This window comes from Gekko japonicus, unplaced genomic scaffold (assembly GCF_001447785.1).
Source record: "Gekko japonicus isolate JY-2015 unplaced genomic scaffold, Gekko_japonicus_V1.1 scaffold2892, whole genome shotgun sequence".
Classification (NCBI taxonomy): Eukaryota; Metazoa; Chordata; class Lepidosauria; order Squamata; family Gekkonidae; genus Gekko; species Gekko japonicus.
In genome coordinates this window covers 35,774-53,705 of record NW_015171589.1, presented here as the reverse complement: position 1 = coordinate 53,705, position 17,932 = coordinate 35,774, and the positions used below count along the sequence as shown (strand labels likewise).

The 17,932-nt window shown below is 44.1% G+C and overlaps 1 protein-coding gene across 1 annotated transcript in view; it reads right to left on the bottom strand.

Annotated features, from left to right (window-relative positions):
* The window catches only part of LOC107117702 (polyphosphoinositide phosphatase-like), an 81,381-nt gene extending 71,066 nt beyond the window's left edge, over positions 1–10,315 (bottom strand). Inside the window, exon 1 of the mRNA XM_015419859.1 lies at positions 10,180–10,315. Coding sequence (XP_015275345.1) covers positions 10,180–10,296 — 117 coding nt within the window. The 5' untranslated portion in view covers positions 10,297–10,315. The remainder of the gene's footprint in view (positions 1–10,179) is intronic.
* Positions 10,316–17,932: the final 7,617 nt, after the last annotated feature.

Here is a 17,932-nt window from a genome sequence, read left to right as displayed (position 1 = left end):
AGCTATTGGGGCTAGAAGGCCATGATTGTAGGTTTGGTTGGCATGCATATTTGTGGTATGATAAGACAAAAATGGATAGCTTTTTTAAGCTTCATGTGGTGAGAAAAGCATTATTTGTGGTATGGCTGAGATATAAAAAATATTTCAGTGATGTAAGACCATTATGGATTGTACCTGAAATACATGCAGATTTATGATCTTTTTAGATCAGACAAAAAAAATTATGGTTTTAGAGAGGAAAAAAATGAAATGGAAAATGTTTGGGAAAGTAAAGGGGGAAAAATATCTCTAAAATGTATAAAGTGTTGTTAAAATGGTTTACTGAAGATGAAACTATGAAAGAGCAAATGATAAAATGGGCAATAAATATGAATAAGGAAGTGTCTATTGAAACTTGGGAAAGTAAAGGGGGAAAAATATCTCTAAAATGTATAAAGTGTTGTTAAAATGGTTTACTGAAGATGAAACTATGAAAGAGCAAATGATAAAATGGGTTTTGGGAGAGTGGAGGGGGAAAAATATCTCTAAAATGTATAAAGTGTTGTTAAAATGGTTTACTGAAGATGAAACTGTGAAAGAGCAAATGATAAAATGGGCAATAAATATGAATAAGGAAGTGTCTATTGAAACTTGGGAATATTTGTGGAAAAATTCTATTAAGATATCGCCTTGTACCAATGTCAAAGAGAATTGTTATAAAATGATGTATAGGTGGTACATGACTCCGAAGAAAATTGCAAATATGAACCAGACTATGTCAAATAAATGTTGGAAATGTAAGACCCATGAGGGCTCATTTTACCATATGTGGTGGACTTGTGAGAAAGCTGTAGACTTTTGGACAAAAGTCCACAGGGAAATACAAAAAATATTGAAACGCTCTTTCAAAAAAGCACCAGAAATTCTGCTTTTGGGACTGAAAATGGAAGAAGTCAATACGACTAAAAAGACTTTACTCTGGTATTTAATAACAACAGCGAGAATGATATATGCACAATTTTGGAAAACAGAGAAAATACCAGAGATAGAAGACTGGATACAAAAAGTTCTGTTCATGGCTGAAATGGATAAAATTACAAAAAACCTGAACAACGATGAAGACGACGTTTTTTTTCAAGAATGGAGTGACTTTAAAATATATCTGGAAAAGAACTGGGATGTGAAACAAAACTTAATATGTTTAGATCAATATTAAGTCAAACGAAGTTATCTTGAGATTGTAATGATAAGAAAAATGATATAATTGATGTAAAGTAATGTGAAATGGGGGGGAAGCATTGCGGGAAGCCACGGAAGGGAGGGGAGGAGATGGGAATGGGGTAAACAATGGAAAAATGAAATGGTTTAATTTAAATGTTGTATTCCTATGGAAAAAATAAAAAAATTTGTTTACCGGAATTCCTAAAAATAGTTGTCTTGACATTTGTAAAAAGTCTGAGTAAAGTTTGTCTGGAATGCGTCATGGTAAAGCATGAGAACAAAGGACAACCTTTTACTATTAGCTCATCAAGGGTCTTGTTAACTTATGAAATCCTGTATTTTAATTTTGTTTACCGGAATTCCTAAAAATAGTTGTCTTGACATTTGTAAAAAGTCTGAGTAAAGTTTGTCTGGAATGCGTCATGGTAAAGCATGAGAACAAAGGACAACCTTTTACTATTAGCTCATCAAGGGTCTTGTTAACTTATGAAATCCTGTATTTTAATACTGAAGCAAGTGATTACAATGATAATTTTATGTGCTGATTATAATTGTAATTTCTGTGTATAGCGGGGATGTAATTGATCTCTGCTTTATCTGCTATTTCATAACTCTTAACCTGCTGGCTATTTTAATAAAAATTAAATCAGTTTTTCAAGCACATTTACACATATAGAACAAGCAATATTCCTTTTTTTTTTGAGCCCCCGGAGGGGATTTTTTATTATTTTTTGTAAGACTACAAAACTTCTACAGAAAAAAAGGGAAGGGGGACTACATATATAGGATAAAGCAAAGAACCCACTACTAACTAAAAACCCAAGAGAGGAGATCCTCACTAGCTTAGTTACAACAAATCTTCATTTCATTTAGATTATTATAAACTGAGTCAAACATTTATATTACTTTTCTTTTTCTTTAAATCTTAAATTTAACTGTCTAGAAACAGTACCCCCAATCATCCCATTTCAAAGTTCTCACAGGCACAATTCAGATTCCTTCAGCCTTCACTTTTCCTTTCCTCGTCTCTTCCGCAGTTTATAGGGACTTTTTGGAGCAGCTGCCCCTTGCTCTGTCAGAGAGTCCTCTCCGGAAGAACCCGAGTCCAGTTCGCTACTAGACTTGCTGTCCTCTTCTTTTTTCCCGTCCTCTGATCTTCCCAGCTGAACCCTTAGGAATTCTTGAGCTTTCAGAACAGAGTCAATCTTTTCTTTTTTGTCTTTGATCTTGAAAGTGACGTCTTCTGGAAAAAGCCATTTATATCCAATTGAGTTTGTCTGAAGAAAAAGCACGACCTCTTTGTTCTTATTTCTCCATTGTCTGTCTTCAAATGGAATATCCTCTAGCGTTCTGATGATATTTCCCCCCACTTTCAGGGGTATTCCAGCGATCGCTTTCAGGATTGCATCCCTCACATGCCTCTTTGAGAATCTTACAACAATTTCCCCAGGCAGATTATTTTTCTTTATATAGCCTGAATATGATCTGCAAACCACACCCATATCGATCAGCAACGATTCCGTCTTCATTTCTGTCACTGGGGCTCGTCATTCACTCATCACTTCTTTAAGATTATCCCCCCTGTTCTCTGGCATGCCCTGGAAGCGAAGAATCATGTTGGCCTTTTCCATTTGCACTTGCAACAGTTGATCTTCCATGAAGCTTTGTTTCCTTTCCAGCTTTTGCACTTTTTTCTTCACCTTCTGGGTAGTTGCAGTAATACTTTGAGTCACTATAGACATCTGTTCCTTGAAGTGATTCAGCTGTTCCAGCAGAGGGCGCATATATTCCGCTTTAGACTTTGCCACCTCACTGGTACTTTGAGTCACCCTTCTACCTTCTGGGTAGTTGCAGTAATACTTTGAGTCACTATAGACATCTGTTCCTTGAAGTGATTCAGCTGTTCCAGCAGAGGGCGCATATATTCCGCTGTAGACTTTGCCACCTCACTGGTAGCTTCCGGTTTCGGGCTCTCAGACCCTTTTGCTTTCAAAAGTTTTTCTCTGTCCTTCTTCCCCGCCATCTTTATAGTTTGTTTACTTTCGCAATTTTTAAAAAACTCTCTGAATGTGCACTTGACCGCTTAGATTCACTTTGGTAAGTACTTCTAGGCAGTTTCCTTCGCGTTTTCTTCCGCTCCCCCCCCCTCAATCCCTTAAAAGTTCATGTGCATGGGAGGCATCCCACGCTCACCTTTTTCCCGTTCGGTGGGGAGCTATCTTTTTCCCTTTGAAGAACGCTTCAAAGCTGACTCACATTCATAATTGGTTGTTCGACCTCGCTTTCAACTTTCATTTCTGCTCCTCGAACTCCTACGCTTGCCCCGGTCAGCGCCACTAAGTCCATTCAGTCTCACAGCATGGAGAACCGTCAGAACGAAGAGGCGCCTCAATTCTCTGGCATTTCGGCATCGAAGAGGCAACCTCTTATAAGTTCCATGGCCAGGGTCCCTTCACCAGGCCCCTGGGGGGGTAAGCGAGCCTGCGCACCCCCTCCTTTGGCTGGAGCGCAGCTTCACCCCGGCGAGGTCCGGGAGGTGAGTCTGCTAGCGCGCCGTCATCAACCGGAAGTCTGAACAAGTAATATTCCAACCAAGGCTGATTGTTGTGCCCCTGAATGTGGAGGGTCTCTACAGTCACCATGGCTAATAGCCATTGATAGACATCCTCCATTAATCTATCCAATTCCCTTTTAAAGCTGTTTATTCCTGTGACCATCACTACATCCTCTGGCAGCAAATTCCACATTTTAATAACTCTCCATGTAAGGAAGTATTTTCTTTTGCCTGTCCTGAAACTACTGCCCATCAGCATCATTGGATGTTCGCAAGTTCTCGTATTTTGGGAGAGGGAGAAAAGGTTCTCTGTCAACTCTCTCCACCCCATGCATAATTTTACAAACCTCTATCATGTCCTCCCTTAGATGTCTCTTTTCTAAACTGAAAAGTCCCAGATTCTTTACCCTTTCCTCATAGGGAAGTGCTCCAACCCGATCACCTTGGCTGCCCTCCTCTGTACTTTTCCAGCTCTGCAATCTCCTTTTTGAGATATGGTGACCACAACTGTACCCAGCATTCCAAACAATGCCGCACTATAGATTTATACAGGGGCATTACAATATTGACCATTTTATTCTCATTCCTTTTCCTAATAATCCCTAACGTAGTTTGCCTTTTTCACCGCTGCAGCACACTGGGGTGACACTTTTATTGAGTTATCCCCTACAACCCCAAGATCATCTTCTCTCTCAGTCTCAGCAAGTTCAGACCCCATTAGCCTATACGATGTTTTGTCCCAATGTGGATCACCTCATACTTACCAACACTGAACTTCATTTGCCACTCTGTCACCCACTCACCTAGCCCTTGGAGGTCCTCTTGGAGCGCTTCACAGTCAGCCTTGGCTTTCACCATCCTGAATAATTTTGTGTCATCTGCAAACTTGGCCACTACACTACTCACACCTAGTTACAGATAATTTACAAATCAATTAAAAAGTACCAGGCCCAATACCGATCCTTGTGGCACACCCACTGCTTACTTTCCTCTACTGTGAGAACTGTCCATTGATTCCTACTCTTTGCTTCCTATCATTTAACTAATTTTTCACCCATAAGCAATTCCAGTAAGGCAACACAAAGTCTGGTGGCCCTATTCTTTCTTGTTTGCTTTGAGAATTTGGTGCAATGGGCACAAGAGCCCACTCGGTGCGATTCCCCGAGGCACAGGAGGCAAAAGGAGTGTCCGTCAGGGGGAGCGATTTTACTACCGCACTTCAAGCCCCGTTTGAAGAAACCCCACCATTTGGCCATAGGCCGGGAGGTGGGAGTAGTCTGCCGAAGCAGAATGAACAACAAAAAGAGTCCAATTCGCTAAGACTATTTTCTGTTTCCCTAACTAGAAATCCGTCGAGAGAAGAAAAGACCCGAAGGCCAGAGAGAAAGGTTACCGACCAAAGCGGAGAAAATCCTACCAGCGCAGCAGTCAGAAGAGGAACTGGTGAGATTGTCGTGCCCCTCCTTTAGTCATGTGCAGTGGAGCCCAGCGTGTGACAGGGGAGAGGGCACGAAAATCCCTTTCGCTTTCTATGTTACTGATCGGGGTTGGCGCAGGCGCACTATATCCCAGAAGTGTGATGCACAGAGACCATGAAGAAGATCTTTTGGTTCTGGGAATGATCTAGAACAGAGGTTCCCAAACTTATTTGGCCTACCACCCCCTTTTCAGAAAAAAATTACTCAGCCCCTCCTGGATATCTACCTTCAAGAAATGGATAAAAAGATGCAGTTTGTGGATCTGCACCTAGATCATTCCAGCCCACCTGAATCGTTCCAGCGCCCCCCCCCCCCCAAGGGGCAGTATTGCCCACTTTGGGAACCAGTGAATAGAGGATCAAATACAGGGATGAACCAATTTTGCAAGGGTCTCATCCTGAGTTGGGCAAAGTTATAGATGCCATTAGACCTAATAGTCTTGGTATAGAAATTACTCTGGAAGCAGTTTGTGGTAAACTGCCTCACTAGGCACTTAATTTGCAGAGCTGCTATGCTGCCATGGGACTGATGGGAAGGTATGTGGTCAAGTTGGTGGAGGTGCTGGAACAAACTGAACTGAGGGTGGGTTATTGGGAAAACTGACCTGTTCCATACCCAACAACCTCCAAAAGAGACAGAACTGGTGAGTGTGACTGTAGCAATGATGTTTGCAGTGGAGGTAGGTTCCCAGTGATGATACTCAGTATGATTCTTTTTTTTTAGTAAATATATTTATTGGGTTTTACCATTATATACCGATATTATACATACATACAAAATAAGCAACAAGAATACAGCTAATATTCTTAAACATCACATTCATCCCAGCAACACAGAAAAAACCCACCCTTCACTTAGCTTATAAGAAAGTATACTCTTATTGTCATTCTTACACTCCTATCCTATCTGTCTTGCAAAGTTCTTCTACTATCTTTACAACTTGTTATTTAAGATTCCATTCATATCTGTGATGTATAGCATTATTTTAGCATCTTATCATTTTACTATCTTTAATTCAAACCATTTTAGTTGCATCTTGTTGACCTTTTACAATATAGGCAGACACCATAGACAGACACCATATTATCTTTTTGTATAATTTTTCCTGTTTTCATATTTCCCTTATACCCTTTGACTTAATTTACCATTTTATTGGCACTTAAATACCCCATTTTCCATTTAACTCTTATCTTGCATTACCAACCTAGCATTAATCCAGCATACACATTCCCTTCTTTTAGCAGCATACATCCCTTCATATTATACCTTGAGGCCTTCTGCTATCTCTCTTCACATCCTTTCCTCTTTCCTTGTTCAACACTTCCCTTTCGAGACTCGCTAACTTTTTACTATTTGACTATTAACTCCTCCTCTCTTCCAGAGCTATATAAAGGCTTTACATTTCTTTGAATCCCTTCAGATTTATTCCAAATTCATTATCAAATACTCAGTATTCCTATTCCCAATTGATTTTCCCCTCTTAATCAACCCATACATTCATACTTCTTCCAAAATCATTAATTCTCATCTGTCATTCATATAAATTTAATCATCCCATTAGTAACTTAATAATTTAATATACCCTTTCATTCTTCCAATCACACATTATAAACTTAATTTAACCTTCCCCATCAACCATTTACATCTCTCCACCCCTACTACAGATGTATATAATAACTACCAATAAATAAATTTAATCAACTAACACCACTACAAATAACAATACATGCTTAAAGTGATTCTTGGGTGTTTATGCCAGTTAATCCTGCATCTGAAAAATACCACACTTTCTATTTTTTTTTACAATTTGTTTTTCTTTTTCTGCCTCTACTTCCTGTTCTTCTATCTCAATCCTTCAACTTGGCTTCGATCTTTACACACCCTTTGACTTCCTAGTCTTTTAACTAACCCACTACCAATAAAAATACATTTTTTGAGTAATTATTTTTTGGGGTCTTTTTTCCAAGTAATCCTATATCTAACAGACATCAAGCTTTCTAATTTTATACAATTTATTTTTCTCTTTCCGCCTCAATCTTCTGTTCTTCTGTCTCAATCCTTCTACTTGTCTGTGATCTTTACACATCATTTGGACACACATCCTTTGAACTTCTACTCTTTCTGTTCTGTATCTCCGTCTTTCCTCTTTCCATGATTTATGTCCTTCTTCCCTTTTCCTCTGCCACTTTCTGCGTCTTACAATCCTTCCTTCTCTCTTACTTCCTATTTTTTGTCTCCGTTTCTTCCTATTTAGCAGTCTTTTTAATAGTCTGTTTGTGCCTCTGACCAATTTGTTATTTAGCCTCTCTTTTTCCACTCCGGAAGCTACCACGTCTATAATATGTACTTTTTCTGATTGTTCTATTATAGCAGTGCCTCCTTCCTCCTTTTGTTCTTTCTTGAGAGTCTCTTTAGACAAGTCTCTTTCTCCAATCTCATTCTCTGTGTTTTGCATTCTCCCCAGTCTTTCTCTACGAGCCTCCTCACAGCCTCCCTGTACAGCCTCTTGAATTGCTTCCTTTAGAACTTTCAGGAAGTCTTCCATCTTAAGTAAACAGTCAATGTCCCTCTGTTCTTTCTTCTTTTACCGATAATCCAATCTAACCCGATGCAGAGTATCTTCCCCCACAAGGTAATAAGGAAACTCACAGTCTTGTCCGTATCTTTTCCCGGCCGCTTATTTCTTCCACAGTGGACGTAATTCTTTTTTGGGGAGTTTCTCTTTGTACTTTCCAACTTTCCAACTTCTTTTCTGTGTTTCTGGACTATTGCCGAGTGTTGCCGATAATCTTTTTATAAATTTAGATTAAAAAAACGGGTGGTCACGTTTAGTAGAACATGGCGGCGGCCATGTTCCTCCTTCCCTTCGCCTCAGCATCGGGGCCGAAACTGGACACCCCCCGCACTGCCGAAGGTGGGAGGGGCCAGAATAAACGCCCCTTGCTCCAGCTCCCACCGACGGGTTGCTGGACGAGCTCCCCTGACAAGCAGGGAGCCCGAACAAAGCAAAGGAGGTTCAGGCGGGGACGGAGCACAGCTCGCTCCCACCCGCCCGTCAACGCGCCATACCAGAAGTCCCCAATACTCAGTATGATTCTGAAAGCCTTATTGACTCCACTGAAACTGAATGGAGCCATTCTTTCTGCTTTATCTTAAGTCTTCCGCTTCTTCGGAGGTGGTTCAAACATAGACCTGGTGGGACCCATGTCAGATGACCTTGATCTTCTGTGGGTCAGATCCAACCTCAGAACCAATGGAACCAAGACCACTGAAGAAGGGTGAGACGGATGGTCCATATGCAAAGTGGACTTCAATATTGGTGGGGGGGCACATTTCGCCAGGGCAGATGGTTTGACTGCTGAGTTATAAACTCGATGAAGCCCTCTCCCACAAAGCTGCCTATCAGTGTGAAGTGCCATCAGTCTGGGCCTTGGGGGTGAACTGTTGGCAGGCACAAGGAATGTTCATCCATGTCCATCATTTTGGCTCCTTAGGAGTAACATTTTTTAAACACGGCCTTCTGAGACATTCCAAAGAGAAAAGCCTCAAAAAACCAAATCTGAGGAGTAGAACTCACTACAGGAGTAAGAAAGGTCTTCACTGAGTGATAACAAAGAATGAACTGAGGGAAAGAAAGCACCTCCTGACCAAGAGCACAGGACAGTTTGAGCAGGAAAATGGCTGCTGGAATGCTCTAGAAGAGAGAGGTTCCCCTGCTCTGTCTCTGGGCAAAAAAATAAGTTGAAAAATCTTCCGAGCTGCTGACCTGCACATGTAGAGTCCCAATGTGGGACTACACAGAAGAACAACAAGAAACCTGGACATTTCCCACAACATGGTCCCTACAGGCCAGAAGGCATACATATCTTTACAGTGTGTGTGTGTGTGTGTGTGTGTGTGAGAGAGAGAGAGAGAGAGAGAGAGAGAGAGAGAGAGAGAGAATGTGGACCTCAGTGATCCTGGAACCAGTGATGAACATCTGTGGTTTGGCATTGGAGCCAGGCAAACTAAGCTGTCTGGTTCCTGTGGCATTAAGGCATTGGCTGGGTCATAGTATAGGTAGAATGGTGGGATATAAATTTTTGTAAAATAAATAAATAAGAAATAAGGGTGTGCAGGGGTAACCTCATTACTTGACCCCCAAAACGGACTCTGAGGGTGAGGGGCATGGCAGTCACCTTTAGCACTGGCACACTGACCATGTTCCCAAGAGGCTGGTAGTGGGAAGGAACAGCAGCTTCCATGGCTAAAACTAGCTCTATTTCCTTGGTCACCCCCAGCAGGCAGGTTGGGGGGTTCACTGTCAGCAGTCACACTGTCAACTGCACTCATTGTGAGGCAGGTTGGCTCACTGTTAGCTGTCAGTTGTGCTCAGTGTATGCTCCGCCAAGACCTGAGGAACCTATAATCAATAAAGTTGTGGCTTGATTTTCTTCCAGTCCAGTGGCAATCTTCCAGGACAAACCCAAGAGTAGAAACAATTTCAGTGGCTGTGTTATGCACTAGCACTAGGGCACCAATGAACCAGTGAATAATCTGAGGCATGCATCACAGAACCTCTTGCAATGTTGTAAAGCCATATCCCACAACTAGCCAAGTTACTTCACCTTGATTTAAAACTGACACAGATAATGTTTTAAAAAAGATTTTCAGCTTGAAATCAAATAAATTATAATATTTCTTTTAAAAATACTTTTTAAGTACTACATCTGGTTCTGAAATCCCATTCCAATTTTTATGGCTTCAAAATAACATTATATTCTTTCTGAAAGTATGTTATTCCACCTCTTAATGCTGAGTGAATGAAACTCCTTAAGTATATAACATGTGCAAAACAAACATTTGAGTGTGCTTTAAATGCATATTCAGTATCAGCCCGGAACAAGCAAGCTGTTAAATGGGACATACGCTGATGATGGCTGTTGGCACATTAGCACAGCTTCTTACCTCTGTTATTTTGGCATTTTCTCCTGCATCTGTCATCTTCACTGGTGTTGAACGCTGTGACACAGCTCCTTCATCTTCTTTATCAGTCCCAGAATCATCTTCAGAGCTGCTTGACATTGCTTCCTCACTAGGAGGTGGAGGAGCACTGGCAGCTGTTTTACGCTGCAGCACTGTTTCTTCTCTGTTGCTCTTGTTCCTAAAGAAAATTCATGGTCTTATTATGCCAAACATGATCAAAGAAAAGTGCTTAGATTTCACGGGGGTTGCCTTCAAGGGATACTGGTGGAAGAATAATCTTTTCTGCTGCTCTTTGGCTTAATGCGTTGACTTTTCCTAGGTATTTCACTGCCTCTTTGAGCTAGTATAAGATTTAACACTCCTGCAGTTATATCCTTATAAACCTAGTAACTTCAGTGAATTTAGAAGGGTGGAACTCTGTTTAGGAGTGCCCTAGCAAGCATTTTACCATGATTAAGAGATTCAGAATGAGGCACTGAATCATGAGGGTCTAGGGTTCAAGTCCCTAGCCAAGCATCCTCTTTCTTGATGAGGGGCCATGGCTCAGTGGTACAGTACGTGCTTTACCTAGGGAAGATCCTAGATTCAGTCCTGGCATTTCCAGTTAAAGGAGCTCAGGTACCAGTTTGCAGAGCACTGAAAAAACACCTAGGAAATATTTTCTCTTTTGGAGTGAGTTCAACACTAAATTTGACGAAGTTTTATTCACTCAAAATTTGTAGCATGAAGATTTTAATGTACAACGATCTGCAGCATAACAAAATGACTAATACCTTTATATTCTGTTGTGAGCCTCAGTGTCACTGAGGTTGGCAGAGACCAGCACACCCCTTCAGGCCCTCACGTTTTTGGGCCTTGACAGGCCACAGTTCACAAATGGGACAGGGTTCAGGTCCCATGCTCTTCTTACTTTCTCTCTACTCCTTTCCCCTTGAACTAGCTAGACACAAAGCTGAGTGAGGTCCACCCTAGCCAAAGTCCCTGGCCTTCATGAAGCAGGCTCTATTGTCTATGCCCACCCCCTCACCTGTCCCTCCTACTTGTGGGATTAGCTCCATCCTCAGGAAACAAAGGGAGGGTATAGTTCTTAGTCAGATGTAGCCTTCATTATGGTCAGCCCTGCCTGGTCTGGTTCCTCTCTTCCCCTGGATAGTTTGCCTCACCTAGCTGAGTTGGCTTGATGCTGGAACCAGTGTTCCCTGGGCCCACCCAGCTGCATTTAAGAAGAAACACATCAGGCATGAAGCCATGCTTGTCCATGTCTTCTACCAGTTTATGTTGTCTACTCTCCTGGCCCTCTTTCAGAACTCCTCAGGGCAGGGAGGAATTCTGGTGGCTGTGGTCAGGGATGCTGGCATTACCCACTCCATGTTCTACATAAATTCGGGGATGTGGGGGCTGCCCCTGAAAAGCTGTATATAATACATATTTTTAAAATATCTTCATTGTTTAAATGAGACTAAATTGTCCATAATTAATACACTATAAAGTGTATGCATGATAGTACACTATTGAAGGGCTCAATGTTATGAAATTTTGTTCAGTATCCAAATACAAAACAGGTTGCTTACCTGTAACTGGTGATATGGTCATCTGTGCATTCACATCCATGGGATACAGTGCGCATGCGCTGGATCAATCGGCATTGTAGCAAGCTCTTAACGGATTTTTGTGCCCAGACCTCGGGCATGCGCAGGAACCCCACCACGCATGCCCAGAGGGGTGGGCGCGGACATCCCACCAGTTCCTTCAAACTGCCACAAATCAACCCCTATGAAAAATGTAGAAGCTGACAGCAGCAGGGAAGGAGGGCGGGTGGTGTGAATGCACAGATGACCACTTGAAGATCACCAGTTACAGGTAAGCAACCTGTTTATCTTTGATGTGGTCTCTGTGCTTCACACCCATGGGAGATTAGCGAGCAGTGGCCTACCTGGAGGAGGGTGCTGGCAGGTCATTACTGCGAAGCCGAGGATAAGATGTGACGTTCCATGTTGGTACGAGAGTTCTTACAAACGTCTAGGGCGTAGTGCATTATGAATGTGTTAGGTGTAGCCAACGTAGCAGCTCTGCAAATGTTCGTTAGGGGAACTCGCTGGAGGAAGGCAGTTGAGGCTGCAACAGCTCTGGTTGAATGAGCCCTGACAGGGCCAGGCAATGGCTGCTTAGCGATAAGGTAGCAGAGGCGGATGAGACCTGCAATCCACCTTGACAAACGCTGAGCCATGATGAGAGTTCCCAGCCTTGCTGGCGCACAGGAGACGAACAGTTGACAGTCACGCCTCGTTGGACAGGTTCTGTTTAAGTAGAACAGAAGTGCAGGCTTTGTATCCAGCATATGTAACAGCCTCTCCTCTGGGGATGTCGGAGCCGGGAAGAAATCCAGAAGACCTCTGCCTGTAGGTGAAATTCTGACACTATCTTTGGCAGGAATGAGATGGCAGGTATGAGGCGGACGCCGTCTGGCAAAAATGACAAGTAAGGAGTGTCATGTCTGAAAACCAGTATTTCTCCAACTCGTCTCGCTGAAGTGACAGCGACCAGAAAGGCTGTTTTCCAGGATAGGAATTTTATGTCGCAAGTTGCAAGCAGCTCAAAAGGTTTCTTGGTGAGTTGATAAAGGACCAGGGGAAGGTCCCCGGGTACGACAGGAGTTTTGATGGGAGGGTAAAGGTGCAACAGTCCGTTCAAAAAATGTTTAGAAAGTGGATGCGAGAACAGTGTGCATCCCTCAACTTGAACATGGTAGGCCGAAAGTGCGGCCAAATAAACTCTTAACGAGGAATGTGAAAGTCCTGAGTCAGCGAGAGACAGGAGGAATTTGAAAAATTTCTCGAGACCTGCGGAGGTGGCTTGAGGGGCATCCTCACCCAAAGAGGAACAGAATTTTTGCCACTTGTAATGATACGACTTTCACGTAGTGGACTTTCTGGAGTTTAGCAAGACATTTGCTATGCGGACGGAAAAGCTGTTGACGCTACTCTACAGGCTGTCAACTTCATTCATGGCACGTCGTGGTATAGGAGAGGGGACTCGGTTAGAAACAGGAGGACTTCTGCCAGAGGAAATTGGTGGTAGACCCCCGCTGACAGATCAAGGATGGTTGAGAACCATGGTTGCCTCGGCCACCACTGGGTTACGAGGACGCAGTCCGCTCTGTCGCTGATGATTTTGCAGACCACTCTCAGAAGTAGAGGCAGTGGAGGGAAGAGTTAGAGAAATCCTCTGTACCACGGACAGAGGAGACCATCCCCTAGAGACTGTGGGTCCCTGCCACCTTGGCTGCAGAATGGAGGGCACTTTTTGTTCGCCCTGGTAGCAAAGACATCTATCTGGGGGAACCCCCACCTACGGAAGAGTGGGAAAAGGTAAATTGGATTAATTTCCCACTCGTGCAGACTGAGTCCTGCCCAACTTAGGTGGTCTGCCTGCACATTCATGTGCCCCGGGATGTGCGTGGCGACTAGGAAGACGTTGTGGGTGATGCAGAAGTCCCATAACCGGAGGGTGAGGTTGCAGAGGTGTTGGGAGACAGTGCCCCCTTGCTTGTTCACATAGCTGAGGGCAGTAGTATTGTCCGTGAGGACCGTGACACATTTCCCCTTGATCAGTGGCAGGAAACTGGTGACAGCGAACTGTATGGCAAGCAGTTCCAGGAAATTGATGTGCCAATTCGGTTTCTGAGTGTCCCATCTGCCTCCGACACAAAGTCCCATCATGTGGGTGCCCCAGCCCGAGAGGGAGGCGTCTGTAGTTAGGGCAATTTGGGGTGATGGAGGATGGAAGGGTGCTCCCTGGAATAGATTGAAAGGGACAGTCCACCAAAGTCCCGTACTTTGATAGGTGGAAATAGGTGTGTGGGGTGTGTGTGTGTCTCTCTCTGGGTTGAAATTGCTGATAAACCATATTTGCAGGTGACACATTCTTAATTTGGGGAAAACCAGGACTGATGTAGTAGTGGCCATGAGGCCCAGTAGCCTTTGAATTTGAAAGGCCGTCACTGAGGGTCGGGTACGGATGACAGTGGCTAGGTTGATTATGTCGGCTGCTCTGTTTTGTGGAAGGTAGGCTGTGCAATTAGTGGAGTCCAGTAGCACACCGATGTAGTGTATTTTCTGGACCAGCTGAAGTCGAGACTTTTCCAGGTTTACTTGTAGACCCAGGTTTTCCAGGATGAGAAGCATCTCGTTGATGTTTGAGACTAGGGCGTCCTTGGAGGTCGCTACCAAGAGCCAATTGTCGTTGTATAGGTAGATGGAGATACCCTTGAGACGGAGGAAGGCCGCGACCACCACCATCGTCTTTGTGAAGACTCTTGGTGCACTTGAAAGGCCGAATGGCAGGGCTCCATATTGGTAATGATGTTGACCAATTGCAAAGTGTAGGTATGGGCGGTGGGACGGGTGGATGGTGAGGTGGAAGTACGCGTCTTGGAGGTCGAGGGTGGCCATCCAGATGTTCTTCTGGAGAAGTGGCAGAATCTGCTGTAAGGACACCATGCAGAAGCGGTGGTAGCTCACAAAGCGGTTTAGCACCCGTAGATCTAAGATTGGTTGAACGCCTCCATCCCGCTTCAGAACAGTGAAATAGTGGGAATAGAATCCCTTGCCCCGTAGATGCAGTGGCACCGGCTTGATGGCTCCCTTCTGCAGAAAGATGGACACTATTTCCAGGAGGGCTGGAGAAGGGGGTGTGGAGACGAAGACAGGAGTTATAGGGTTCTGAATAAATTCTATGCGGTAACCCTGGATCAAGATGGACAGCACCCATTCGTCTGTGGTGATGAGGTGTCACGTTTGGAGGAAAGGGGTTAGACGGGTTGGATATGACTGGGAGATATGGAAGTCAAAAACCCTACTTGGCGGACCTCACCTGCTTACCGTGGGAAGACTGTTGTCCCGATCTGAATCTAGGTTTCTGAAATGTGGGCTTCTGGCCTCCAGAGGATGTACATGGCCTCCATTGCCAGTCAGAAGATTGACGGTTTGGGGTGTATTTTTGCCAGGGTCTGGACCAGTACGAGGTCGGTATTGTTGCCTCGTGGATGAGGAAACGCCCAGAGTACGAGAAGCTTTTATGCTTTTATCCATATCTAGTAACATGGTGTCTGTGGTACTATTAAACAGACCAAGGCCATCAAAGGAGAGGTCCTCTACATATAATTTAGTATCTGGCTGTAGATTAGTGTTACATAGCCAGGAAGGCCTTCGGAGAGCTATGGCTGAAGCCATTGTCCTTGAGCAAGTGTCTAGGGCATGTTTAGAGGTATTAATTTGTTGTTTTGCCAGCACCATGCCCTCCTTTTAGATGATGCGGGCTGCCTGACGCTTGTCTTCTGGTAGGTGGACCAGAAGCTCAGAAAGCCTTTCCCATAAAGTGTATTGGTATCTACTCATACATGCTAACCTAGCGCTCCCGTAAAGTAGAAACGTTGTCCGAATGCAGCTAACTTTCTGCTCTCCTTGTCAGAAGGTGCAGAATGTGTTCTCTTCAACTTGGATGAGGAAGTGACTACCATGGAGTTTGGTTGAGGGTGGGCAAATAAGAATTCTGCTCCTGTTTCTTAGAGTCTGTACATATGGTCCAAGCGAAATGTGGACACTAGAGCCGATGATGGTTTATCCCATAGAGCTTTAGCTGCCTGTAACAGGACCACGGACATGGGTAGTGCTATAGCCGTCGATGTATCTAGTTGTACCACATTGAAAATGGCATCTGTAACCTCTGGTTGTGGTTGTACAACTGAAAGGCCAAGGGAGTGCCATTCTTTTTATAAGGTCTCCATAGGAGGTTAAATTATCAGATGGAGATATAGGTTGGTCATCGGCTACTGCCTGGTTAGGAGATGGCTGGGGAGCTGTGCACATCTGAAGCCCCTGTATCAGAATCCTCATCCATAGAGTCAGAGGAATCAGGCTCTGGTAATTGTACCGGAGTGGTTTTGATCTGACTGGTTGGATCTGTTGACGGTGGGATAGGGGGACTGGGAGGACGATATTGATCCTGTCAATGTCAAGGAGGGTTATCAGATGGATGATCTGGAGGACGGGAGAGAGATGCTGAAGGCCTCGATTTATAGGGTGACCGTGATCTGTGGGCAGAGTAACGATCCCAATCAGAGTAACCTGCTGGAGTCAATCATGGCATGGATGCGGGAGGATAAGCCCCATAGAGATAACATAGTTGGCGGTTATCCCAGGAGAGAGGAAGAAGTGGTGGGGGCAGGAAGACTCATGGGGATCTACTCCTAGAGCATCTGGGAGACAGTGTAGGATCTCATCTCCGTGTGTGGCCCCTATTAGCCCAATCATCAATATCAAAGGGCCAATCCTTGGCGAACAGATGGGGAGGATGACGTTGAGTGCTTTTTGGGATCTGTCGATGCTGACCCGCATCGATATCGGCATGGTACTCCGAGACCGTCGATGACTGAGCAGAGGGAGAGCGATTCATGCCCAGGGGACGACTGAGGATCTCGACATTATCGATGTCGGAGAAAGGACACATATCGACCAGCACGTCATGGTCTAGCTGGTGCATGGAGAGTCCATTAGCTGGATGGTTGGTATCGGTGGAGTGACCGGAGCCTCCAATGCCGATACTGCCGTTGGAGCGGGGGGCACGTTAGGGGCATTACCCAGTGCAGAACACGCTACGTTCCCAGACTTTGCAGCCTTTAGGGTCTTAGAGGAGCCCTTTTTGGCCGACTCATGTTATTTACCTGGCTTCTCCTTTTTCACGGGAGTCGATGCTGAAGACTGCGCCGTTGGTGCCGAATGCTTCGATGTCAACTGGATGATGTTGGACGAGGACTGCGATACTGGAGCCGTCGATGTAGATGGTCTTACCGGTACTTCTGGATCCATGATGGAAGCGGGATTTAGTGCCGATTCCAGTAACGCCACCCACAGACGCGCCACTCGGTTTTTTTTTTGGTCTGATTTGAAAACTTGGCGCAGTGTCGACAGGATTCTGGCCTATGTGTCTCACCAAGACAAAAATTGCAAAGGTTGTGGCCATCAGGTGTAGTGAGTTTATTGCCACAACCCTTGCAATGCTTGAAAAAGCCCCACTTCTTCTCCATAAAATAAGCAAAACGGGGAAGAAAAAGGGGGGGGGGAGCTTGAAGGCCAGAGTGAGGTAAACAAAAAAAACTTCCCCCTAATCAAAACAAAGTCTTTTTTTAAAAAGAAACAACCAGAATAACAAAGGTAGAAGCGAAAAATAAAGAAAACTGAAGAGAAAACCAAGAGATTCTGAGGAGAAAACGCTACCGATCAGACCGACGAAAGGAAGGTGCTTCCAGCGCAGCAGAAAGAAAGGAACTGGTGAGATGTCCGCGCCCACCCCTCTGGGCATGCATGGTGGGGTTCCTGCGCATGCCCGAGGTCTGGGCGCGAAAATCCGTTAAGAGCTTGCTGCAATGCCAATCGATCCAGCGCATGCGCACTGTATCCCATGGGTGTGAAGCACAGAGACCACGTCGAAGATCTGATCGTTCTATTGCAACCAGTGTTCCCTTTTAAACTCCACAGTGTTGTGAGCAGAAATTCTACCTCGTGAGTGAAAAAAGCTACTAGCGTTAAAGTTGTGAGTAAGTATACATTTAACTATCACATAAATTAATTTTTAGAAGATTACTTCCATAAAGTTGTAAAAGAATAAATTCTTTTAAATTACATTTTAACTATATTTTAAGAATAATTTAAACATTATAAGAGAAAACAGAATCACG